At 43.3% G+C, this 27,186-nt stretch overlaps 1 protein-coding gene across 4 annotated transcripts in view; it reads left to right on the top strand.

The window, feature by feature from the left end:
- Positions 1-27,186, top strand: part of THSD4 (thrombospondin type 1 domain containing 4) — a 740,188-nt gene that overhangs the window by 341,837 nt on the left and 371,165 nt on the right. For all 4 annotated transcript variants that reach the window (XR_007519877.1, XM_049905584.1, XM_049905586.1 and 1 more), the window contains one exon: positions 2,065-2,201. Coding sequence is in view for 3 of the 4 variants with exons in the window: in XM_049905584.1 (XP_049761541.1) it covers positions 2,065-2,201 (137 nt within the window). In the remaining variant the exon portion in view is untranslated. The remainder of the gene's footprint in view (positions 1-2,064; positions 2,202-27,186) is intronic.

Raw genomic sequence — 27,186 nt, forward strand, 5'->3', positions numbered from 1 at the left:
CATCTCAGAAACCCTGGTGGCTTATTGGTTAACAGTTTAGCTGCTAACCAAAAGATTGGCAGTTCAAATCTACGAGGTGCTCCTTGGAAACGCTATGGGGCAGTTCTACTCTATTCTGTAGGGTTGCTGTGAGTTGGAATTGACTCAACGGCAACAGGTTTGGTTTGGGTTTTTTTGGGCTCCACCTAGAGTTTTTAATTCAGAAGGTCTGGGATGAGGCCCCAAGAATTTGCATTTTCAACCAGTTCCCAGGAGATGCTGATACTGCTGGTCCAGGGACCACATTTTATGAACCACTACCTTAGTGTAGAGAAGATAAAGGTGTTTCTTTGCGGGGCAGGAAGACATTTAGAAAGCAGAGAGAACAAAGAGGGAGTGGGATAAGAAAAAGAAGAGAAGTTTGTGCCCACTCGCTCTTATTCCTTTCCCCCAAGTTCATGGCTGGTCTTCTACTTTTCCCCCTTTTTGTATATTGATAAAACCATAACAAATTTTGTGTAGAGAAAAGTCTCCTACTGTCAGAATTGTAATTTTAATCAAGAAAAAAAAAGAGACAATGATTAGTCATGAAAACCTTAACCTGAAGCCCTTCAAATGTATTTTTATGTAGAATTTTATGGATGGGGAGTATATGCAGGTTCTAGAGAAGTCCTCGTGTAATTTTGCAAGAAGCAATAACTTAAGTATCACTAACAGGATTCTAGGGAATTTTGTTAGGGATTCAGTTATCCTCAGGTTCCTGCTATCTCCTAGGATTCCCCTTTTTCCTTGTTGCAAATCTGAAAAGGTAGGAATACCACCTAAGCCATATAAGCAGAGGGCCAGATTGGGGGACTGGTTTAGGCCACTGGTGGGAGAAGCCCAGACTTGAGGCCATTCCTCTGGGTTATTTTCAGCGATTTGGAGATTCTGCCATAATTGTCTCATGTTCAGGTGTGTATGTTTGTTCTGAGAATATTCTTCTGTAGTTTTGGTTGCAAATATTGAGAAATAGAATTTCAACCACCAAAGGTAGTATCCCAAGGGCTAGGAATAGCTGGAGGAAGCCCAGAGAAGTGAAAACCCAAAACTCTTACCCCAGGTGAGGCTGCCTTTCACAGACACTTGTATTACTTAAAATACAATATACCTGCATAGTTCCTGTTACTTCAGATAGCTCAGATCTTGGAAGAGAGTGAGGTCTTGAGAGATGAAATGAGAAAGCAAGTTTTAGACTACTTTTGCCACTAACTTGTCACTTCCTTCCGTAGGCCTGTTGCTTTTTTATCAGTAAAATGATGATTTGGTTTTAGGTAACTCCCAAAGGTGCTTCAACCTTTGGCATTCATTGCTTTTTCCAAGATCACCTCTTATATCTTTTGGACAGCCAGGGCAAGAAACCAGGTCTCTTGACTTAGAAGATACAGCTGGAGTACATAGACTATTCTGTCTTCCCTGAACTATGTGGTCCCAGAGGCTCCATATTATTTCCTGTTAGCAGTTTTCTATGGCTTTGGAATAGGAGGAAGTTCATTGCTATGGCATTCAGGCAGCCACACTGGGGAAAATATGATGTATTGTGTTGTGTAGGAAAAAGTCAGTATCATCCAATCCAGTAATCAGATTTTCAGACAAAGTCATGACCCCGGAACATACTGTCTATGGCTGAACAAAGCATTAGTCTTGCCTCCAAAAACATTTTTAAAAAATCAGTGTGTACTTGGCCCATATATCTCTTTTGGATATGGAAATATATCCGTGCCTGCAAATTTTCTCACTCATAATATTGGAGGCACTGAGATTCTGTTATTTCGAAGCGGATAATGGTGATGGTTGAACAACATGATGAGTGCAATTAATGTCACTGAATTGTACATGTAAAAAAGATGTTAAAATGGCAAATGTTTTGTTACATATATATTTACCACAATAAAAAAAGAGGAACACACATTTTAAAAAATAGTTAATTCTGTTATATGAATTTCATCTCAATAAAAGCATATAGAAAAGTCTGCTGGGTGATTCTGTAGCTAAGAGGCAATATCTCTTATACCTCACCTTTTGTTTGTTTGTTTTTCCCCCTAGTAAAGGGCAATCGGAAGTGTGAGTTGAACTGCCAGGCAATGGGCTACCGCTTCTATGTACGGCAGGCTGAGAAGGTCATTGATGGCACTCCCTGTGACCTGAACGGCACGGCCATCTGTGTGTCTGGGCAGTGCACGGTAAGTGCCCTTGTATTGCCAGGTGGAAACTCCAGGTTCTGCTCGGCGTGACTTGTTACATCCAATAAACAAGAGGCCGAGGTGGGAGATCAGGAAGATGCCTTTACTTCGCTGGGTATGGAAAGGAGCAATCGGGGATGCTGCCTGCAAGACTGCTGCAGGCAGCTTGGGAAGGTGGGCTTTTACAGAGAACAGGCAAGAAAATGAAAATTCATCATGAATATTCAGAGTTGACCCTCACACAGGCTCTCAGAGCTTGGGGGTGACTATGCATTTTCTCTAGACAAGGATTTGATTCTCCGATTCTCCAGGGTAGAGGAAGAGGTCGATTTTCCTTCATTAGCATGTTAAGTCTTCATCCAGAGGCAGGACTCTTACATGTATTTTTCACTTAATGAGCTAATAGCTCACTTAAAATCCCAAGGTGGCGTTGAAAACCTGCTAACACTGGTTAAGGCCATCTATGGCCTGTTCTGTGGTTATTGTGTCAAGGCCAATTTTAGAAGAACGTGCAGCTTCTGCTCCATGTAGGAGGATAAGCCAGAACAGGTGTCTCTTAGAAGGGTAGGGCTCTGAGGCTGTCTGCCTCACTTGGACTGGGGTATCTGGAGGGAATTCTTGAGGTGTTTGATCTGTGACTGTAGACTGCATTGTTTGCCAAGGGATGGGCTGCTATCTCTCTCTAACCCTCGGGCGGCCCCTGGGAGGAGTGGTCTAAGACGACAGCGTGGTCAGACCTGACTGTGTTTTTTTATCTTTGGGAGTAGCCACGTCTCCCTAGGACATTTCAAATATTAAGTGATTTATGTTTACACCATGTGTTTCAAAATGGACACTGTGATCTTTCTTAGTTTAATCCGGAGTTCCTTATTTACCTCTTAACCCCCCCAAAAAAAACCCCACTGCTGTCTTAAGTGGAGGTTATGAAAAGGGCATTGCTGGTTCAGGCAAGAAATGGCTGTTGTGAAGGTGGCATTTAAGGGGATGGTGTAGTTTATCTTGCCTCCCACCAGATGGGGCAGGCTTCCAAATGAAAGTTGTTGAGTGCCTTTTATGGCAGAAGTTATGCTTTAAACAGGAAGAGTTTTCAGCCTCCTTAGGCGTCTGAAGTCTGTTCCAAGAACTCCCGCCCTGTATTCTGCAAACATTCTGGGCTTGAGAGATCCTTGCGGGATGCTAAACTTTGACAGAAAGGACCATTTAGTTAAAAATTGTCATCTTAGATGAGATGGCACAAATTCCATAGTCACAGAAAATTGGGGTTTTGACTTCCACCCTCCTTTCATCTATAAATACATTAGTGGAGCTCAGACTTTAGCAGGTAAATGACTCTTTGGAGCCCAGACTAAGATCCTATCTTAATTAAGACTTAATAGATCTCAGGACTGATTCTCATCAAAGAAGAGCTCTTTGGCTATAAGATCTGAAAGTTCCTGTTATACTTTGAATGTAAATTGCTAGTGTGTAGCATTAGGGCTGTTGAAGTGTGATTTACAAGTGCCTCCCTTCCCTCCCCTGCTTTTTTTTTAAATGAGGTTTTAAATAGGGTAGATAATAATTTATCACAACAGGATGGATATGCTCAGAATTCGAATCAAAGTGAAGAACGGAAGAAGCTGTCATCTGATATCTGATGTGTGTGAGGTGTTTTGGAAGAGCAAAGCCCTGGAAGAATTAGGGTGCTTCAGAGAAGAGGCAGGGGTGGGATCCGAAGAGTACTGGGGGCCAGAGACCTCTTCCTTTTGGGAAAACCATGGGGTTTCACACCCCCTCTCTCTGAGTCTCAGTGTTCTCAGTAGTACCCAAGGGAGTTCAGTTAGAACAGTGTGGTCTCCAGTGCAAATGGTCTCTGCTTTTAAATGTTACCAAGCCTAAATGGAGGACCCTATAGTAACCTAGCTTTTTCTTTGTGGTCCCGAATCAACTTTTATTTCGTGAATACTGCTGGGAGGTGGTGTAGTGTAATGGGTAAAAACATGCCCTCTGAAGTCAGACTGCCTAGGTTCAAATCCTGCCTCTTCCACTTACTAACCATGTGACATTGAACAAGTTATTTAAGTTCTCTCTGCCTTTGTCCAACACTATTCAAAACGAGGAGGATGGTACCCATGTCCTGGGTTGTAGTGAGGAATCATGAGCTAATATACTTACAGGTCTTATGACCGGGCCTGGCGGTCACCTAAGCGTCCTGGCATTTATTATTGTTACTAAATGCATGTCCTATTTATTTTAGCTTTCTCTGCAAAAATATTTGTTTTGTTTTGGTGGATTATAGATTTGGGAAATTCACATTATCTTTCGAAGCAGTGTTCTCACACTATACTGTGAATCACCTGGGCGATCTTGTAAATTGCAGAGTCTCATTCAGGAGGTCCAGGGTGGGGCCAAGGAGCCCTGGTAGCACAGTGGTTAAACACTTGGCTGCTAACCAGAAGGTCGGCATTTTGAACCCTCCAGCTGCTCCTTGGGAGAGAGATGTGGTGGTCTGCTTCTGTAAAGATTACAGCCGTGGAAACCCTGTGGGGCAGCTCTGCTTTGTCCTATAGAGTCGCTATGAGTTGGAATCCACTCGACAGCAAAAAGGGTGTGGGGAGGTGGGGCCTGAGAGTCTGCACTTCTAACAAGCGCTCAGGTGATGGTGATGCAGCTGGTTTGTGGATCATAATTGGAGCAGCAAGGTGTTAAGGGACAGCTTGATGGCAATATAGTTCACAAAGCAGCAGAAATGAAAATACAGAGTGCTGATATGGCTTGGAAGGAAAATGAAATGTGCCCTCTCCACGGGGGGGAGTGTGTTTTCTCAGTGATGCGTTCCCTGTCTGTGCACTGATGGTGTGAAAGAGAAACAAACACGTAGGAGGACGTGGGTATGGATTCTTAGTAGCTGATGAAAAGCGTTCAGAATGCAGGGCAACACAGTTCTCAGATGATAATTGCCAAAAGGCTGGGACAGACACTCCCCAGGATAGGAGTGTATTAATAGGAATTAGATGTTGCAAGAGCTACTTTGACATGACTTTGTATTTGTTTTCTGTGTATTTGTCTGAAATGTCCTCATTGAAGTTGTTGGAACCACAGAATAGCCTGTCCTCTTTAGAAAAAAAAAAAAAGAACTTCAGTTTAAATAATCAGAAGTACGCTTGCTGAAATTCTGTTTACTTTGCGATTTTCAAAGAGTAAAGGGTCCCTTTCTGCATATTTTGATTGGAAGCTCAGAATTCAAACTGCTATCTCCACCTCCCCACCGTGTGGCTGAGAGAGCCATCACTTTTGCAGACAGCTCTCTCTGTGACCTGTGTGTCTGCATCTGAAATCGCTCCGGAAAGCCTCTTCTGGCCACATAAAATTGAAACAAAAACGCAGCCCTGCAACAAAAGCTTATGAAAGGTGACAAGTGCTAAAGAAGAATATGAAGTAAGCCTACAAAAGAGCAGCTACGGGAGGAGGCGCCCTCCCCACACCAAGCCAAATAAAGGCCCCAGGCCCACCCAAGGAACTGAATGCTGTGTTCTAGCTCCAAGAGTAGAGCGCCCCTTGGCTAGCCTGTTGCTGGGGTTCCTCTGCCTTTTAGATTCAAAGGTTGGAAGGAGGGCAGAAAGAATGTAGACACCCTAGTCATGGCTTGGAGTCCCTGGGTAGTGTAAACGGTTAATCACACAGCTGCTAACTGAAAGGTTGGAGGTTTGAGTCCCCCCAGAGGTGCCTCAGAAGAAAGGCCTGGAAAACCCTATGGAGCACAGTTCTACTCTGACACACATGGGTTCACCTTGAGTCGGTGTCGACTCGAGGACAACTGGTAAGGTATGGCTTGGTGAAGGGTGGGGAGAGGTGGAGAAAACGGGGGCCTCTCTTCTGCCCCTCAGTGCTGGGTGATACTCTTTTTCTTGAAGGGGACTGAAGGGACTCAAATGCTGGCTTTAGGCTAAAGATAGCACATAGATAGGCCTTTAAGGGAAACGGCAAGTAAATCTCTGGTTCTGTCTTTACTAAAGCAAGAGGATGTATCTGAAGCCCACAGAGATTCTGCCTTCCTCGTCCCAGGCCCGTCCCACTAGACATCAAATAGGAATGTCTGGCCAGCCTTCAGAGAGGCACCTGAGACGCTTCCATCCCTGCCCAGTCATTATTGTCATTTAAGAGAATGAAACAGCACTTCTGTCTAATTAACAGAGAACACAGTAATAATTTCTATCATTAACTGCTGGGATTTTAACTTGGTCTTGGCTTTAAACTCTGACACTTCTGTCTTGAATTTTCATAGTTTGATGTGTATGTGTTATTTTTGCCCACAACTTAATAAAAACGGATGAAACTTCACCATGAAGGTATAGCAGGCATTTGAAAGAACAGGGTCACCCTGGTAAAGCACTAGAAGAAAACAGCCTTAACTCCCTGGAGGTCAGTCTTTTGAAACCTCAGGCTGCCAGGCTTGACTGATCCTGAATCACCTCCAACACTTCCCCACCCCGCAAAGTCTTTGATGGTCAAGTCCTTGAGTAAACACCTCACAAAAAGTAGGCTGCTTCAAAAACTCAAAGGAGGAAGTTGTTAGAGCAGATGCAAGCTAGTGAGGAAGACCATTCCAAAAACTAAGGCCCTTGACGTGGCTAGAACTTCTGGCTAAGGTCTAGGCCAAATCCCTTCTTGTCATTTTGCATTTATAGCTTCTGTCATATCATGCAGTCTGTCACTTCTGTAAAATTTCCATGTATTTTGACCTAGACACAAGCAGTTCTACAGAAAAATACAGTTTTGCTTACCCTGCCCTGCTTATTTCAAATTTGTGGTTTGAAATGGTCAATGTTAAGAAGAGATTATTCAGCTTTGTACAGATGTTAGAGTGTTAAACACGTGACTTTAGTGGCTAAGCCATACCCTTAAGACTCCCTTAAAGAAATATTTTTCTGACCCCCTTTTTTTAATACTCTGTATTTAGGAGTAACTGCATTTTAAAATGTTCCAGGAAATTCATGGTCAGACATGTCCTGTCACCTGGAGCCCCCCTCTTTGCGAAGGAGGTCAGCTCCTGCAAGAGTGGTCAGCCCAGACTTTGCCACCTGCAACTTTGTCAGTGTTGGCCAATCAGATGTTCCAGCTGCCCCTCCTCCCTGTTTGCAGTTTTTGCCTTTTTAAACCTGTTACACTGCAGCTAGCTGGAGCACATTGTTGGATTTCTCCCAGCAATGTGTTTCCCGTTTCATAAAATGCTTTTTTTTTCCCACCGTAATAAAACTCTTTGTTTTAAATTAAGCAGACTTGTAGTATTTTTCACTACACTAGTAAGGAGAGATTTCTGAGAGTTTACCATGTACCAGACACGGTGCTATGTGGTTTACATACGAAATTGTTATTAATTAATTTATCTTTACAATAACCCAATCAAGGAGGAATTGAACAGGGAATTTTTGTGAAGATTAAATTAGCACATGAGCCTGGTACACACTACGCATTGCCATCAAGTCGATTCCGACTCATGGTAACCCTGTAGGACAGAGTAGAACTGCCCCATAGGGTTTCTAAGGCTGTAAAATCTTTATAGAAGCCGACTGCAATGTCTTTCTCCCACACAGCCACTGGTGGGTTCAAACCGCCGACCTTTTGGTTAGCAGCCAAGCGCCTAGCCACTGGTGCTGCATTAAAAAAATAAATAAATCACAGTTGCCGTTGAGTCACTTCCAACTCATGATGGCCCCATGTGTGTCAGAGTAGAACTGTGCTCCATAGCTTTCTCAGTGGCTGGTTTTCCAGAAGTAGACTGCCATGCCTTTCTTCCAAGGCACTTCTGGATAGACTGGAACCTCCAGCCTTTCGATTAGGCATTAATCGTTTGTACCACCCAGGGACTCCAAGTGCTGCATACAGGTTAATAATTAATATTGGCCTTTTAGGCTGAACTGTTAGAACAGAAACAGTTTATATGTGATGGACAGAGACTCATACGTTTTAAGTCTCTCCCCTTTTCTGATATTATTTTCTTCACTGCGTCTTTCCAAAACACAGGCTGATTTTCCAAAATGCAAATGAGGACGTGCCTCTCTTTTGCTTAAAATCCATCTGTGGCTCCCCATTCCCTATGGAATGAAGTCCAGACCATTGAGTCCAGGCCCTTCATCATCTGTCTCCTGCCAGGCCTCCCTGGCGCTCCCAGTACGAGCTGTGCTGGAACGTGTCACTCCTTGACCCAGCAGGCCTGCAGTGGTGCCTCCCTGGGGATGCACAAAGTGCTCTCTCTGCCGGCCTCCCTGGGGGTGCACACGGTGCTGTGTCTGCCTCCCTGGGGATGCACACAGTGCGCTCTCTGCTGGCCTCCCTGGGGATGCACGCAGTGCTGTGTCTGCCTCCCTGGGGATGCACACGGTGCTGGTGCTGTCTCTGTTGGCCTCCCTAGGAATGCACACGGTTTTCTGTCTGCCTCCCTGGGGATGCACGCAGTGCTGTGTCTGCCTCCCTAGGAATGCACACGGTTTTCTCTCTGCCTCCGCAGGGATGCACATGGTGGTTTTTCAGCCTGGAGTGCTGTCTCTCTCTCAGTCCAGCTGGTGGACTCTGGTCAGAAAGCCACTGCCTCCCACTAAGCCTCTGCTGACCCCCTTGGGCACTGTTTCTGTTCTTCTGTCCTCACTTTATTGTAACTATTTGTTTCCCTCACGTCCTCCTCCCCAACCATCCGGTGATACCGGGAACAATTCCAGGCCCCTCGCCTTTAGCAAAATGCCTGCTGTTTGAGTAGGTGCTTAAAGTAAATGTTTAAATGAATTAAGGTGCTCGGTGACTCAATATGCTGGATTTCAGCAAATAAAATCAGTGTCGAAGCCAGCGTGGACTTTTCTCATTTTTGTCTTGGGATGTCACATGAATCAGATAAAACGAGGAAATGAAGCCCTGTACCACATCCCCGGAACCCAAGGCCGTGACACTCAGGAGAATTCTTGGCACCTCCCCAAGCTCCTTTCTCCCTCATCTTGGTTTTTCTCTTGTCTTTTCTGAACGTTTTGAGCCCCTTCAGAGCTAAAGACAGAAGAACCTAAGAAAGTGTGAGGGTACATGTTCCTGTGGTACTTTCTGATGAGGCGAAACAGCCCCCCCTTTCTGCTCCACATACCCCGACCCTTCCCCACATACCCCCCCCCACATCCCCTGGTTGGTCATCGCCTTCCACAAAGGGCGTCTCCCGGGTAGCGCACCATCCACCCACACTCACTTGGACTTTGACACCTCCTACGCCAGCTGGGTCACCACTTGGCTTCGGTCAAGACACATCAGCTGACAGTTTCCTATTTATTCAATAAATTAAAGGTAACTGTTTCCAAATGTTGGGAGATGAACTCTGGACCAATATGTTGCCCTGACTGGGGAAGGATGACATAACGGGGGTGGGTGGGGTTGGAGGGATGTGGGGAATGGTGGCTGTGGGGTTGTAGTCTGTTTTTTTTCAGGCCCCTAATTTCTGTCAGGAGTCTTGCTCTTCTAGTGGTTAAAATGCTCCGCTGCTAACCAAAAGGTGGGAAGTTCGAATCCACCAGCTGCTCCGAGGGAGAAAGATGTGGCAGTGCTTGCTTCCATAGAGATTAAATCCATTGCTGTCAAGTTGATTCTGACTCATAGCCACCCGGTAGGACAGAGTAGAACTGCCCCATTGGGTTTCCAACTCTATAAATCTTTACAGAAGCAGACTGGCACATCTTTCTTCCATGGAGTGGCTGGTGGATTCGAACCGCTGACTTTTCAGTTAGCAGCCAAGGGCTTACCCAGTGTGCCACCAGCCTGGGAAACTTCATGGGGCAGTTCTACTCTATCCTGCAGGGCCTGTGTGAGTTGGAATAGACTCAACAGCACACAACAACAACAACAGATGTCTGGTATCTACCTTATATACACTGTTGTGTTTTCCTGAACCAAACAAGCAGATCCTGCTCGTTTCTCTGCCCGTTTTGTCGTCATTATTGTTGTCGTCGTCGTCGTTGTTACTCACTTTATTTTGGACTTTGCTTACACTTACATTGTTACTTAAAGGAAACCCAGAGAATAATTGCAGTGGGTAAATCTCCCCCTTCCCTGACATTTGCGTGATTCAGCCTGGAAATTGGGTGGAGAGTTTTTAACTTGCTTCAGTTCCCAGCTTAAGTGACTTTAATCCAGAGCTTTCTCCCTCTGAACTTGTGACCTCCCTCTGTCATTCCCACACCAAACAAAGTGTGTTCTAAAGGTAATTTCTACTTGCGACTATTAAAATGTTTATCAAACTATGGTATATTTCTTTTGATACGTGTCTGAGGTCCTAAAGAAAAGAGATTGAATACTATGCATATTTGTATCCTCAGTGTTTAACACAGTAAAATATTAATAAATATTTTTTTAAACATGCCGATGAATGAACAAGTTAAAGACTGGCTGTGAAACCTCCTTTCCTGAAAATAATCAAGAATAGGTTTAACTACCCCCCAAAAACCCAGTGCCGTCGATTAAAATAAACCCGTCTGTGCTCTCAGGATCTCTTGAAATCTTAAACCAAAATCCCATGTTTCACTTCTTTTCTATTATCTATTATTTTTCTCATTTTAATCGTTGGGACTGCTGCCTAACATAAAAAGTTTATTAACTAACACATACCGAAGTAATTAGTGATTAACAACCTAAGTAATGTTAATAATTGTTAATTCAGCAAATAACCTTGACTGCTTACTGCCGTGCATCGGGCATTGGAGATAGAACAATGGAAAAGATTAATATGATGCTTACTGACATTGGGAAACCCTGGCGGCGTAGTGGTTAAGTGCTATAGCCACTAACCAAAAAGTTGGCAGTTGAAATCCTCTAGGCACCCCTTGGAAACTCTATGGGACAGTTCTACTGTGTCATATAGGGTCGCTATGAGTCAGAATCGACTTGATGGCAACAGGTTTAGTTTTGGTTTACTCACAGTGAGCTTAAAATCTAGTGGAGAATGTAGTCATGAAAAAAAGTCAGTTAACAAGCAGAGTAAGCAACATGAAATAAAACGGTACTGAAATGATGAATAATGGTGGGGGGGGTGTGGGCATACATTAAATGGAGTGTTAAGGGAAGCTTTAGAAGGAAGGAACATTTAAGCTGAGATAGAAAGATGAGCAGGAGCCAGCACGCAAGTGTGTGTGTGTGTGTGTGTGTGTGTGCGTGCACGCATGCGCGTGTATGTGACACAGAAAGCATGATAGAGATAATAAGCAATCTACTGCAGGCAGTTCTACTTACCTTGCAGGTCCTAGGGGTTGGAGAAAGTGCATTCTAAATCTCTAGCCCAAAGTCCAGCACATACAAGGTGCTCATGAGCTGACACCGCGAGTACCATTTTGTGCTTGTTCCCTGATCTCTGTCCTTGGGTTAATCTGGTCTCCTCTTGATTGTGCATTCTTAGCTCCCCAAGGTGCCCACAAATCTTCCTGAACACCTCCTGGCTTTATCCGTGGAATGCCGTCTGTGAAACAATTCTCTAGGTCCAGAAAGACTCCCCTGGAAACTGATAGAATGAATTGAGAACAGGCTTTGGGGGTCAAACAGGATCTCCTATATTAAAATAAATGAAAGAGGGGCTCCTCAGGTAAAATGGGGGTAGGATGTCCAGAGCTTCCCACCTGCTCCTCAGAAGAGAAACAGATATAGGATCTCTTGCCCTCAAGCTTCCTGAAGGAATGGGCAGCAGCCCTCCCCCATTGCCTTCAAAAAGTTGCTGTGATGTCAGATTCATGGCAACCCCATTTTTTTTATTTTCCTTTTTTTAATAATTTTTATTGAGCTTTTTTTTAAGTGAACGTTTACAAATCAAGTCAGTCTGTTACATATAAACTTATATACACCTTACTCCATACTCCCACTTACTCTCCCCCTAATGAGTCAGCCCGCTCCCTCCTTCCAGCCTCTCCTTTCGTGATGATTTTGCCAGTTTCTAACCCTCTCTACCCTCCCATCTCCCCTCCAGACAGGAGATGCCAACACAGTCTCAAGTGTCCACCTGATACAAGTAGCTCACTCTTCGTCAGCATCTTTCTCCAACCCATTGTCCAGTCCCTTCCATGTCTGATGAGTTGTCTTCGAGAATGGCTTCTGTCCTGGGCCACCAGAAGGTTTGGGGACCATGACCGCCGGGATTCCTCTGGTCTCAGTCAGACCATTAAGTCTGGTCTTTTTATGAGAATTTGGGGGGCAACCCCATTTTTATCAGAGTAGAACTGCTCCATAGGATTTTCAGGCTGTGACCTTTTGGAAGCGGATGGCCAGGATTTTCTTCCAAAGCACCTCACGGTGGGTGTGAACTGTCAGACTTTGGGTTGGTAGTCAAGTGCTTCATGTTTGCACCACCCAGGGACTCCTAGCAGGCCTCCGAAAGAAATTTACAGAGCCGTTTTCTGGAATCCGTCTGAATTGGCAGGGGTAGTGATTGGTACTTGGGGCAGAGAAATGAGGGGATGCGTCATTCTCTGGGCCAGAGCAATACTTTACCCTGGCTAGCTCAGTCAGTAGAGCATGAGACTAATCTCAGGGTCGTGGGTTCGAGTCTCATGTTGGGTGAAGCTTTGAGGAGCCCTGGGGGCACAGTGGTTAAAGCACTCGGCTGCTAACCAAAAGGTTGGTTGTTCAAACCCACCAGCCATTCTGGAGGAGAAAGATGTTGCAGTCTGCTGCCAAAAAGATGACAGTCTTGGAGAGACTATGGGGCAGTTCTACTCTGTCCTATAGGGTTGCTATGAGTCAGAATTGACACCATGACAGTGGGTTGTTTTTGTTTTGTTTTCAATCCCATCCACTCAAGACCCTGCCCTGCCCCACCCTGCCCTCAGGAAGGGAACTAAGACAAACCAAGCCCAGACTAAAAGCACTGAGTATGCTGTGTTTATTGTACAGATGCTCCAGACTTATGCAGCACTCATAGTACTCAAAGCCGTTTGTACAGATTCTGTTCTGCAAGGCACGTAGTACAGTCGTAGGGGTGCAGGAAAGTGCACTGTGTATGGAAACTCCATGCAGCCTCTATTCAGACTAATAGGGCCGGAGGGAGCAGTAGCCCCCTTTCCCTTTGGTCCTGGTGCACATTCTTGCTTAATCAGCTCCTGCGATTTACCAGTAAAATCCATGTAGGATCAGACTTTTTTTTTTTTTTTTTATTGTAAACTGCTTAGCCTAAAGATGACTCAAGTGGAGCTTGGGAGTATAAGTGAGGATGTTAAGGGGAAAGGAAATATCATAGCCCCACGTTTGAGGTATCTCCTTTAAAATTCCTGCCAGTTGGTGTCAGGTGCCTTCCAGTCAATTCAGACTCATAGTGACCCCATATGACAGAGTAGAACTGCCCCATAGGGTTTCCTAGGCTGTAATCTTTATGGGAGCTGATTGCTGGGTCTTTTTTCCCTGTGGAGCTGCTGGGTGGGTTTGAACGGCCTTTTGGTTAGCAGCCAAGCACTTAACCTTTGGGCAACCAGTTGTGGTATGCCGTCAAGTTGATCCCGACTCATAGTAACCCTGTAATACAGAATACAACTGCCCCCATAGGGTGTCCTAGGCTGTAATCTTTATCGGAGCAGGATGTCAGGTCTTTTTTCCCACGGAGCAGCTGGTGGGTTTGAACCACTAGCCTTTTGGTTAGCAGCGGAGCACTTAACCATAGCACCACCAAGGCTCCTTACCAGGGCTACTAGTCAGGTCCAATTGAGTTGTCAGTAGCTCTGCTAGTACTGATCGGAAAGCCTTAGAAAAATATCCTGAAGTGTTGAGTAAGTAGGTAACAATGGGTATTTGAAGATGAAAGTGCCAGATAAAACACTCACAATTCTTTATTTGATGTTTTTTGTATGGATAATACATTCACATGACTCAAACATCAAAAGGCATATGAACCCCTGTCTCCCATCTGCACAGCTCCCTGTGCCCCAACAGGAAATAACCACCCTTTGATAGTTTGTGTTTTGTAACAGTGTATGGATCTGTGTTGTCGCAAATGGTTAAGAGCCTGACGAATAACCGAAAGCTTGGCGGTTCGAACCCACGCAGATATGCCTTGCAAGAAAGTCCTGGCAGCCTGCTTCCAGAAGGTCATGGCTTTGAAAACCGTATGGAGCAGTTCTGCTCTGCACAGATGGCGTCTCCATGAGTGGCAGTTGACTTTGTGGCAACTGGTTTGGCTTTTTGGTTTGCTGGTTTTGTTTTTTAAAGCAGATGGTGTATGAATCTATAATCTAACTCATAGGTATATGTTTTCCCCATTATTTTTGACACATATGCTGGCATATTATATACACTGCTCTGTCCCTTGCTTTCCTTGCTTTACATAGCTTGGAGAACTTTCTTTATCAATATCTAAAGCACTTCCTCATTCCTTTTAGAGTTGCCTAGTATTCCACTATATGAATTAAGCATAATTTAACCGCGATGCATATTTAAGTTATATTAAGGCTTTTACTATTACTAGCAATGCTGCAATAAATATGTGGGTCATTCTACTTGTTTGCAAGGGTCTGTAGAATAATTCCTTAGAAGCGAGCCAAGAGAACATATGTATTTGTGATTTTAAGAGATAGTGGGAAACTGCTCACCACAGTGGTTAAAACAAGTAACCATCCCACCAGCAATGTATAAGCATGTGTTATCCAACATCTGGATTTTTGCCAATCTGATAAGTGAAAAAAAAAAGGTATCTCTTGTAATCTTAATTTGTATTTACTTGAATGAAGTGGAACGTCTTTGTGTGTGTTTAAGAACTATTCAGGGCCTGGACTAGTGTGAAGTAAGTAGCCTACCTGCAAAACTTAAAAAGGCACTCACCCTCAGGGTCGCCTTAAATTTTGTGCCCTGGATGCCTCGCTTGCCCCACCCCACCCTGGTCCCAGGCCTGCAAGCTATCCTCCTGAGCCTGGAACCATTGACATTTCTGTTTGCGTGATCTGTCCTTTCACATCCTTTCAGCATCTTTCTGTTGAGTTGTTGATCTTTTCCTTAATTTGTAGGAGCTTTTTATACAACTAAGAGATTCTTTCTTTATGATATAAATTGCATAACTTTTTTTTTCCTTTTTCGGATAGCCTTTTGACTTTTGTCTTTGTTCATGGAGTTTTATTTTTTGCCACATAGAGATTTTAAACATTTTAAATGGTGAGTTTAGCAATTTTCTCTTCTGTAGTTCTGGAATTTGTGTCATAGAAAGACTGTCTACACTTGGAGATTATAAAAAATTCTCCTGTTTTCTTTCAGGTCTATACTTCTACATTTTTACGTTAATCGATTTGACGCTTAGCCTATCGTATGCTGTGAGGTACGGATTCACTTTTACTCTTTTTTCAGATGGCTACTCAGTATGCCTTACCATAATTGAATTGTCCATCTTTTCCTCATTCTTTTAGTCATCCTTCTTATGCATATGTGCATTTATTTATTTCTAGACTTTCTATTCTGTTCTGTTAGTCCATATGCCCACTCAAACAGGAATGCCAGAACCTACATTTTGATAGATAAATAAAATATACTGGCAATTAAAGTTATGAAAGGTAAGCTTGTTCTTTGCTTAAGACTAATGCACTCAGAGGCTTCAAATGAAAATCTTTGTTTATCACTTGGAAAAGCCATCGTGTTTTGGGGCCTTAACCAGACTTCCTGTTTATAATGTTTTTACTTGATTTAAAAATAAATCCTTCATGACTGTTAGGAACAAATTGGCAGAAGTAATAATCATGAAAAGTACTCTAGATGAAAAATGGTAGGTCAGATAAGACCTCATAGAGGGTGGGAGAAAGAAGAAGAAAAAAGGTATCAGAAGACTTATTGAAAAAGATAAAGATGTTTACTTTTAAAACAAACTTAGATTTGATTTGATAGGAGAAAAAAAAAAATCGCTGCTCCTATGGGCAACCCGCCTCTTGAGGCACCATCATCCGTCATTCACAAAATAGGCAGTTTTGTCCAAAAACTTTATTTTATATGCATCATATCAATTTATTTTCTGAAAAGTTTTTCAGCCCATCTCCTGGTGGTTTGAAATTTACTGTTTTTTCCACTTACCTTTTCTATTTTTTTTTTTTTTTTTTTATATGTCTTAGCAAAGTACTAGTGATCACAGCATTCTGGGCCTAAAACTCTAACAAAACCCTGAGAGGATGCCAAGAGAAAATTTTTTACCCTGCGTACAGACCCACCCAAATGGGCTAAGGCAGGGAGATCAGTAGTGGTTGCGATTGTCATTTAAAGGAACTGAATGTAATTATGGATGTAAAAAGATCTTGGATTCAAACATTTGGTTTCCAAATACAAACCATGTTTTCTCAAAACTGTGCTTGACGGAACCTCAGTGTATGTTTGTCTTCCCTACAAGAGCTGTGATGAGCTCTTCATGGATACTGGATCTTTCTACATCTCTATAGCTTTTGGGTTGCAAATCATCTTCTAAAAGCCTAATCTAAATACTCATACTTCATACATACAGTGTGAGGTTTCCGTGTGTATGTAATTGTGTGTGTGTGTGTCAATATAAATAGAACACAGAACTAATGTTTCAGTGACACTTGATGGGCTCTTGCTTTTATTTATTTGGGGAAAATTACCTTTGTTTTTTGTTTGTGTTTTGAATTTTTTTTTCCTTTTCTTTTTTGGATAGTTTTTGGATCCCCTCAGAGTGAGGCTAGAGACCATCCAGTATTTTGTAAGTGGGTGTCTGTGTCTTATTGCTATATTCCAGCTTTTATAAGATATGTGAATGTGAAACTTTTAATACTCCTTGGTGGTGACTTCCCTGGTACATTATGAGGACAGTTATGGGAGGTTTTTCCAGAACTGGTTGATCATGCCATCTAGTGTTCAGTACTTAAATTACATGTCTTTCTTAAAAGCAAAAGAGCCCCTGGGTGGTGCAGATGGTTAAGCGATTGGCTACTAACCAACAGGTCGATTGTTTGAATCCACCCAGGCTGGAAGAAAAGCCTAGCAGTCTACTTCTGAAAGATCAGCCATTGAGAATCCCGTGAAGTACAGTTCTACTCTGAAACACATAGTGTCGCCATGAGTCAGAATTGACTCTGTGACAATTGTTTTTTTCTTAAAAGCAGCTGCTAAGGAAACGGGCATAAATTAATTCAAGGCTGGCAGTAGACTAAACAGGCTAAAAATTGAAATAAGTGGAAGCAGAGTAATGAGGGCCAGAACTGAGAAGAAAGTAAATTAGAAGGGTGATTGTATCTTGATGGGAACCCCAATAGCACTTGAGGACAGTTGTGTGAACATGCAAAGTAAATTACTGCTAAGACTTAGTTCCAAATTGCCTTTAAAAAAAGTTATAGTTCACCTTCCTTTGGCTCTTGCCAGACTACGCCTAGGTGTGAATTCCAGCCTTTTCACTTGCTAGCTAAATTACCTTGAGCAAGTCATATGATTTCTCTGAGACCCAACCCCCTCATCTGTAAACTAGAGATGCTAAGATCCAGCATCTCGTAACATTCTGTGCAAATTAATGTGGTATCAAGTAAAAAGAGCATAGCTCAGCCCGGGTGCACTGTAAACAGTGGGTGGCAGTGATGGTGGCAGCGTGGTGATATGTGTGGAGGCTCTTTTGGACGGATATCCCTGCCTAGGGTGTAGGAGACGGACGTGGACCAAGAGCAGAAGCCGTCTGGGAGATTGTAACTGCATCCTGGGGGCAGCGAGCAGTGGGGCTGTGCTGTCATATGAACGGAAAAGGTTGATTGGATGAGGTTCAGATGAAGGAAGCACAATGCGGCTGGGAGGTCACACTGCCTGAAAATGTCACTGAGGTTGAGAAGGTGACTGCCCCAGTGTGTACCAGTGGGACACACTCGTGGGAGAGACGGAAATGGAAGGAAGTGATGGGCATCTCTGGCAAAGTGTTCACCTGTGGAGCTTTAAGAAGATATGTACACTCACATGCAGCAGCAGTTACTCACTCCGCCACTCGTGAGCTAGGTCTCCTGTTTTGATTTCTTATCTCCTCTGACCCCCATCTTCCGCGTCTTTAGAGTGGGGATGGGGGAGGGGTATTGGTGATGGGAGTGGTAGAAGACCCAGCTTCTGTTCCAGGCCGGTGCACCTCAGCGACCACCCACATGTCAGTGGAGACTTGCGTGTCGCTATGGTGCTGAACAGGTTTCAGTGGAGCTTCCAGACTATGACGGGCTACGAAGAAGCACCTGGTGATCTACTTCGGAAAATCAGCCAGTGAAAATCTTGTAAATCACAATGGTTCAGTCCGCAACTGATCATGGGGATGGTGCAGAACCAGGCAGTGTTTCATTCTGTTGTGTGTGGGATCGCCATGAGTTGGGGACCAACTCCATGGCAGCTAACAACAACAGCCAAAGTGGGGACGGTAATGGTTCTGACCTTGCGGAGTTGTGAAAAGATGTATTTGAGCTTCTCAGAATGACACCTGTCACAACTTAGTAAGCATTCTGTAACTGCTAACTGTTGTCACTACCTAAAGGGAGGAGGTACAGGCTGAAGATTAAAGACTGGACACACAAAGCGCTTTTTAGCCCTTAGACACATTCCTCTTTGATTCTTCTTTGCCTTTGCACGTGCTGTTTCCTCTGCCTAGAAATCCTTTTCCTCCTGTATCTTTGCCCCGTAGGTCACCTCTCTGCAGAGCATTCCCTGGTTCTGGTGACATCATCACTCCTTTTTCTGTGTTCCCACTTCCTTTGGTACCTTGTGCTTGACACTCTTCTATTCTTGTTTAGGTGCCACTGAGTTGACTTCAACTCATAGCGACGCCACGTGACAAAGTAGAACTGCCCCATAGGAAAGTAATCTTTATGGAAGCAGTTCTCCATGTCTTTCTCCTGTGGAGCCGCTGGGTGGGTTCAAAATGCCAACTAATGTTTAGTTAGCAGCCAACTGCTTAACTGTTGTGTCACCAGGGCTCCTTTAGTACGTGGTAGTGTGGTTATTTATTTACACACTTGACCTCACTGATAGACAGTGAGCCCTTAGAAGACTAACTGGAGCTTAGGAGGTGCTTAAAGAAGTGTTGATAGAGTTGATGACTGTACAGCAGAGAGGGAAGGAGAGGAGCAGAGATCAGAGAGAGAAAGAAACCAAGCGTGGTAACGTGTTCTTCGAATCTAGGTGACGGGTATTTGGATGTTCATTGAATTATCCTTACAGCTATTCTTTAGGTTTGAAATCTTTCAAAATGCAAAGGTGGAGGGAAAAAATAAGACAGATTTGTCCTGATTTCCTTTTTCAACTTAAAGCATTGTTTTTTAGAGAGGTTGGACTATTAGACTAGACTCTGAAGCCTATCGATGCCCCCTCCCCCTTGCTTGGCCTCCCTGGGCTCCTCTGGCTGCTCACAGATGCCACCATGTCCACAGGGTGAAGCTGTCCTCCCTGCCTACAAGTCTTGTCACTCAACTTGTTGGTGATCAACTGGGGTTCTGCCTATAACTAGAAGAAAATCAGATCCCTATATATATGTGAACACTTCTCCCAGTGTTGCTTCTGAAGCCACATTGCATTCTGAATTTTGGAGTCAGGAGGAACAATACCGGATTTTCAAAGAGGAAGCATCGAAACAGTCCTTTGAAAATGTATGTTCAGTTCAGAGACAACCCCCCCCCACCCCGCCAAAAATCCAAAACACAACGTTGTGACTTCCAGGCCCCCTGCTGGGCATTTGGAGAACTGCAGCATGCCAGATGACTAAAAATTCCTTAGGCTCTGCTTTCTGAAAGGTGAGTGTAGAGAGCTGTGCCCTGCTGTCCGCTCCCTTCTGCGACAAGCACAGCTTGAACTGTTAAACTCTGTGTTGAATTAAAACACAAGAGGCCAATGTAATTTCAAAATTAAAGCCACATAGGAAATGCTCTTCAGATGCTCCTATTTTATTTTATTTTTTAGAAGAAAAAGCCTAAGGCACATGCTAGAAGTAGACTGCCACACACCCATTCTGGTGTGGGAGTTGCTTGAAGAACAGGTGCTGTTTCTCATCTGGAATCTCTTTATCCTATGATTATCCAAGTCACCACAGTTAAGTGCTCGGCCGCTAACTGAGAGGTTGGCAGCTTGAGCCCACTCAGTGGCTCCACAGAAGGACTATATACTCCCATAAAGATTGCAATGTAGAAAACCCTAGGGAGCCGTTCTGCTCTGTTACCTGGGATCACTGTGAGTCAAAACTGACTCGATGGCACCTAACAACATCTACGGCTGATATGGTACTTTCTGAGATAGGAGACATTTTGCCAACACTAAAAAAAAGCTTCTAAGAAATAGAACTTCCTAACATTGGAATAGCCCATTTCCTGTGGCGATGCGTGCCTTATTGTTGCTAGGTGCCATCATCTGGAGCTCCTGGCATCGTAGGATCTGCCCATACATCACATCACCAGGTGCTGCCTTATTGTTAGGTGCTGTCTCCTGGAGCACCTGGCATCATATGATCTGCCCATACATTGCATCACCAGGTGCTGCCTTATTGTTAGGTGCTGTCACCTGGAGCACCTGGCGTCATATGATCTGCCCATACATTGCATCACCAGGTGCTGCCTGGCTGGTCCCTGACCTCACAGCCACATAGTACAGATTTTCCACATGTACTGCGGCAACCATAGTCCATGTTCTGACCCCTGTCAACTGTCTTAGGAGGAAGCTCTGTATCTTCTCAGATCATCCTTCCAGTCATTTCCAAATGGTGATATAAAGTAGGCAGCTGAATATCCAAACCTGGAGTTCAGAGGATTGGTGGGGATCAGTGTTTTGGCTGACTGGGAAGGGTGATGATTCAGCTTCATGGCTGAAGCCTCAGAAAGTTCTCAGGGTTGTAGGAGTCAGATGTTACCCGTGATAAGGCTTCTTATGATGCTGTGATTTCCTTGTACATCAAAACATTAAGCATGGAGTAAACCTTACCCAAAAATATCCCCCTGAGGTCTTCTTTAAACTAAACAATATTTTAATTCATAAAGAATGCCTGCCTTGAGCATTGTACTCTTTTACAAAACATCTATATAGAATCCAATTGACAACTCGAAAGGTTAGATGGGAAGCATAGAGAGCAATGAGTTTATGTTGATCGTGGAGGAACCATTTGGAAAAGGCAGCGAGAATGGTTGTACAACTTGAAGGATGCAATCAATGTCACTGAATTGTACATGTAGAAATTACTGAATTGGTGTATGTTTTGCTGTGTATATTTTCAACACCAAAAACAAAAATGAAATCAATTTTGCTGAGCTTGGTCAAGGAGATCAGTCCATACGTTATCCCTTTTAGCAAGTCCATGTTCAATATCTCCCCCTAGACGTCTGACAGGGACCTCAAACCTCAGGATAATGAAAATTGAGTTCATTCTTATTATTCTCCCCAATTTCCCCAAGGGAAAATAACCCCATTGTCATTAATGCTTTCTTCTGTATCTCCGTGAACAGAACCCAACTAGTTGCCCAGGCCAGATATACAAATATCAACTTTAATTCCTCTTTCCTTCTCTCACTGCATCCAGTGGTGATGAGGTCCCGAGGAAACTACCTTCTTGAAAGCACTCTGTATTTTGCTCTTCATTCTCCTTCCCTCTGCCTTTCTTCAAGTCTTTATCACTATTCCTGTAGATAAGTGAAGCCACCGCTTTAACTGGGCTCCCTGTTTCTAGCGTTGCCCCTTGTGATACAGAACTGCCAGCGGCATCTACTAAAATACAGACCTAAATGTGTCACTTCCCTGCTGAAAACACTTTCAGCAGTTCCTCCATGACCTTTAGGTCTCTCCTTAATTTTCCAGGGTCCTCTCATCACATACTCTTTCATCTTATACTTTGACCTTTAATACCCTGGTTCTTGGGACATGTCATCTTCTTTTATTTCTCTGTTCCTTTTTACATGCTGCTAGGTTTTTTTTTTTTAATTTATACCTGGACTACCTTCTTAGCAGAATGTCTTTGGCTGCAGGTAACAGAAAATCCAGTCCAAAAGGCTTAAACACTAAGAAGATTTAGGAACTCATATAACACAAGTCAGAAATCTGGGGTTCCAGGATTGATTAACATAGTAATCCAGTGGTGTCCTCAAGGACACAGGTTCCCTTCATCTTCCCACATTGTCAAACTCTTTGTGGTCTCCCCAGGCCCACTTACTTCCGTTCAGGTTTCAGGATGTCTGCCACGGGGCTAGGCATCTCATGTGGGCATGAGGCCCAGCAGAAGAAGGGAGAGTAACTTAAGTTTGACCCAAAAGGGGTCTATGGGTGTCTTGGATGGTCTGTCAGGTGCAGCAAGAGGAGTGAGACTCTCACAGGAAGGCCAGAAAACAAACAGAATTTGATACTCGTAAGTCCCAGAGAGGAGACTACAGCACACCCCGCTGCAGGGCCACACCGGGGTTTGCACCCAGAGACAAGGCAGCCAGAAACTGGAGTTGTAGGAGAGGGCTTATTTATAGTAAACAGAGTGGGCTCTTGAGTTTGGTGCACACCGAGGCCTCACTGGTCAGTTTAAAAGCTTCTAGGGCATTAGCGTGGGAAAAGGGAGAAATTTTATCATGGCGTGGGAAAACGGAGAAATTTTATCATGGGGAACTATGTAGGCACTGGCTGGGAGGGGCAAGGAGTGACTACTACCTTTGAGAAACTGGGTGACAAGATGGCCAGGTCAGAAACTGGGAGGAATTAATGTATGCTGAGGCAGCAGACTGTGTAGGCCACAAATTGGCCTTATGACAAAGAGCCAGTTCTTTCTTGTGTGTCTTCTTTTTAAGAGGGCAGAAACTTGTTCCAGATCCTTCACAGCAGAATTTGCTTCCCATCTCATTGATCGAAACCGAGTCTCCTGTGCATCCCAAACCAGTCACTGGCAATGGGATTTACCAAAGACACATGACACAGGACGCTTCTTCACAAGGCTAACTCCTCGCCCTTCTGTAATGCATAGCCCAGGAGACTCCATTGGGCGAACTTCTCTGACCACCTCCCCTCCTTCTGATGAGTTAGCGCGCCATAGCGCTTATCCCACCAGCAAACTACAAGTGCCTTGAGGTTGGACTGTCTTTTGGCACCTGACACAGTTATTGGTCCATTGCTGGTACTCTGATATTTGTTGAATATGAAAAAAGAATGACAAAATCTGAGTTGTTGTCTCTATTACAAAGGGCTTTCTGCTTGTAACAGAAACCCAACGATAGTGCTTTAACCAAATGAGGGTTTGTTTTGTCATGTAACAAGAACTGCAGAGGATTTACGGGTGTGGGTTGCACAACTTGAGTAATGTAATTGATATCACCAAACTGTACCCCTGAAAAATGCTGAATTGGCAAATGCTGTTATATATTTTTTTTATAACAATTTAAAAAAAAGAACTTCAGGGGAAGATGAGAACCAGGGCTATTTCTGGTGTCTTGTTTCACTGTGCTTAGTATCAGACTGTGTGCTCTCATGAACATAAATTGGCTCTGCCTCCATTGAGTCCAGACAGGAAGAAGGGCTGGGGCGCAAAGCACTTGTCAGCCGAGCCTGTCTGTTTTCCTCAGGAAAACAATAGCTTCTCAGCAGCTCTACCTACTTGATTTCTGCTTACATCCCATTAGCCAGACCCAGGTCTGGTTTAATGGGGACAGTGCCAACACAAACAAAGTCAGGGTTCTGTTGTAAGGAAGAGGGGAGGCTGCATACTACGTATGCATTAACAGTGTCTGCCTTGGTCTTCTCTAAAGGGTCTCAAGATAATTTATTCTTCATTCGTTGTTCCATCTAGCCAGCTTGAAATAAAACATCAGCCATTAGAAGTTCTCACATGGAAGTACTGTTACATCCTAGAAATAGGCCTTCAATGAATGGCTCATACCATATTGTCCCACATCCTCATTGAGAATGTTGAAAGAGATTACATGAAGCCCAGAGAGATGCCAAGTTTAATCAGAAATTTGGTGGCAGAGACTGGTTGGGAAACAGCCTGTCTTAGCTCAGTTCTACCTCCCTTAACATTCTGGGGCATCTAGTGATTTCACTGCATATGGCCTTAAAAAAAAACCATTACCACTGAGTCAATTTCAACTCATAGTGACCCCGTAGGACAGAATAGAACTGCCCCATAGGGTTTCCAAGGAGTGCATGGTGGATTTGAACTGCTCACCTTTTGGTTAACATCCAAACTCTTAACCACTACACCACCGCAGCTTCCAAACGTCTAGAAAGATGTAGGAAAGAACCATGAAAATGATGTTTGCCCACCATGGCCTGTAGTTACCTCCACTCACACCTAGATGGCACTCACACATCGGTCCGCTAAACAGTTGCCTGCTATTACTAAACGTCTGGTAGAAACTGACAAATTCTTGAATCAAGGTGGTGAAAAGTTAAGTATCAGTGGCTTTCAGGCGTGACTGGGTGAATGGATGGGTCAAAGGAGAGGTGGTGAAAACTGGGGACTGGCTGTAAACACATTTGATGATTATGTAGAAATCCCCTCGCCTTCTGTTCATTCTCCCTCATATCCCAGGTCTCTCCTGGGCAATCATAGCAGGCAAACTAGGAAACAGACTGGCCCATCTTACCTGGCTGTGCCTCACCTGTGGGCAGCCTTAGCACTGCTCCAGAGGATCCAGAGGTATGTGTTAGTATTGGTCACATACTCTGAGATGGTCATGACAGAGAAGATTCGTCACAGTGGAGACTCAGTTGCCATATTTAGATGGAGAAGGCTTCTGTATAGGGCTGAGTCAGTAACTAGGGTGACTGGCTTTTAAAATAGTCTTCTAGACATAAACACATATATTATTATTCAGCACCACTGATGTTGAACAATTGTTCTACTGACTGACCCAAGTTTTGGAGTATACTGGATATTGTTTCTATGTGGAGGTACAGCAGAGTGATGAAGAACATGGGTTCTGGAATTACAGAGACCTGGGTTCAGGGACAGGTTACCCAATAAGCAAGGTAAGCACATGCTTTGAACATCAACAAAACAGGGGCACCAGTTGTCCAAAGCAAAGACCCATAGAAGCCAAACAGACAGGACAGAAGGAAAAGCGAGCACCACAGTGGAAGGGACCTGGCAGGGCACTAAATGAAATCGACACCATCCTATAAGTTTTGTATATGATAATAATTATACTTTCCTTTTCATTTTTGGACCAAATGGGTATAACCTCACATTCAGTTCTTTCTCGCCGATCACATAAGAACGAGCCAGCAGTCCTATAATCACATGACTGTAGTGAACCAAAAGGTGTCTTCAGATTGAGGATGTCTTTGCATTTCTGTCATGCTCTTTTTGATCTTTCTTGCCTCCGTCGGGTATCAGCAGTAATCCAATGAACTGTGAAGACGTAGCATCAAAGGATGGAAGGTGAGTGCACGAGCTTTTAAGTATTATTTCAAGACAAAAAACACGCGTGGAGATCTGCAAAGGGCCTGCCCACAAACATTGTACCACAAATGAATGAAACTATTTCCGACTGCCTTGTTGAGTACGGTTGAGTACGATTTCTTCTGACTATCTCAGATCTGAAGTACAAAATGACATGTTCCAAATCAATTTTTTACTTACTAATTTTCAATTATAAATTTTTGTGTTAATGTCCAGATTTACATGTATATTTTATTTTATAAATTTCTCCTGTTTTAGAAATTTTATTTAATTTCAGTTATTCGAATTTATTTCCTATGGTAGAACCCAGTTTTAAAAATGACAGTTTTATCTCCAGATAAAATGAAGCAGCAACAACTAAGTGGAATGCAAAAATGAAAGGTAGAATAAGATAAAAAGAAAAGGCTTTGGGAATCCCTAAAGACAATTCCAAAATTAACTTCCTTTTTAAAAGGTAATGAATCAGAAGAGATTTCTTCTGTTGAACACCCAAGTTTAATGGATGCAAATCGTTGTACTAGTACCGCTAGTGCTGAGATTACGAATAGCAATACAAATAGAGCAGAATCTGTCCCAAATTCTGCATCCATTCCTTGCTGTAGGAAAAAAATTAAGAATGGTGTAGAAAGTGAACCTATTTTAGAATCTGAAATTCTCACATCTGCAGCTGGAAACTCGATGGGGCAGTTCTACTCTGTCCCATAGGGTCGCTATGAGTCGGAATCAACTCGACGGCACTGGGTTTGGTTTTGGTTTTTTTGGCAGCTCCCGTAAATGATGGAAATACTGATCCTGCTTTATGGAATAACTTTTCTTCTAATGATGTAAATTATTGGATCGAGGGCCAAGTGATGGTCAGCATCACAGTGGACCATTTGAAAATTCATGTCGAAAATTTCTGGATGATAAACAAACAAGATTCTGTATCCAGAATGTATTTCTAGGGTTCCAAGTTAATGGTAAAAATTATAAGAGGGAGAGGCTACTGTATTCTCTATCAGTTGGCTCTGTATATTGTTTTGTTTGCAGACCATTCAATCCTAAATCATTTAATTCTTGATTTGCTAAGGATGGATTTAACGATTGGTGCAACTTGAATATGATTGATAAATATGAAAACAGTTCAATTCACAGGGATTGTATGTTGTCATATTTAAACTGAAGACATGGTTTTGGCTTCGCTGAGAACTGAAAACACAAATTAACGAAGAACATCTGTATTGGAAAGCTGTTTTGCAATACATTGTTGCTGTCATTCTAAGAGTCGCTGAACGTGGGCTACCTTTTTGAGGAAGAAATGAAGTGTTTGGGTCCCTACAAAATGGAAATTTTTGGGATTTACTTGAAATCATTGCTCAGTTTGACCCATTTTTAGCAGGTCACATCTCAAAATATGGTAATACGGAAAAGGGCAACTCATTGTATGTGTCTAAAATGTCTAAAGAATTAATAAACTTAATGTGATAAAGTTCCATCACCTGTTTTCAGCGAAATAAGACAAACTCAATATTTTGGTTTGTCTGTAGATTTCCACTGCTGATTTTTCTCGTATAGATCAGCTAACTATTGTTTTAAGATATGAGTCTCCAACAGAAAGAAAACTTACCCAGCGATTTATCACATTTACTAGCTTAAAAAGTCACACCAGTGAAGAAATTG

The sequence above is a fragment of the Elephas maximus genome, chromosome 13, assembly GCF_024166365.1.
Source record: "Elephas maximus indicus isolate mEleMax1 chromosome 13, mEleMax1 primary haplotype, whole genome shotgun sequence".
Lineage (NCBI taxonomy): Eukaryota > Metazoa > Chordata > Mammalia > Proboscidea > Elephantidae > Elephas > Elephas maximus.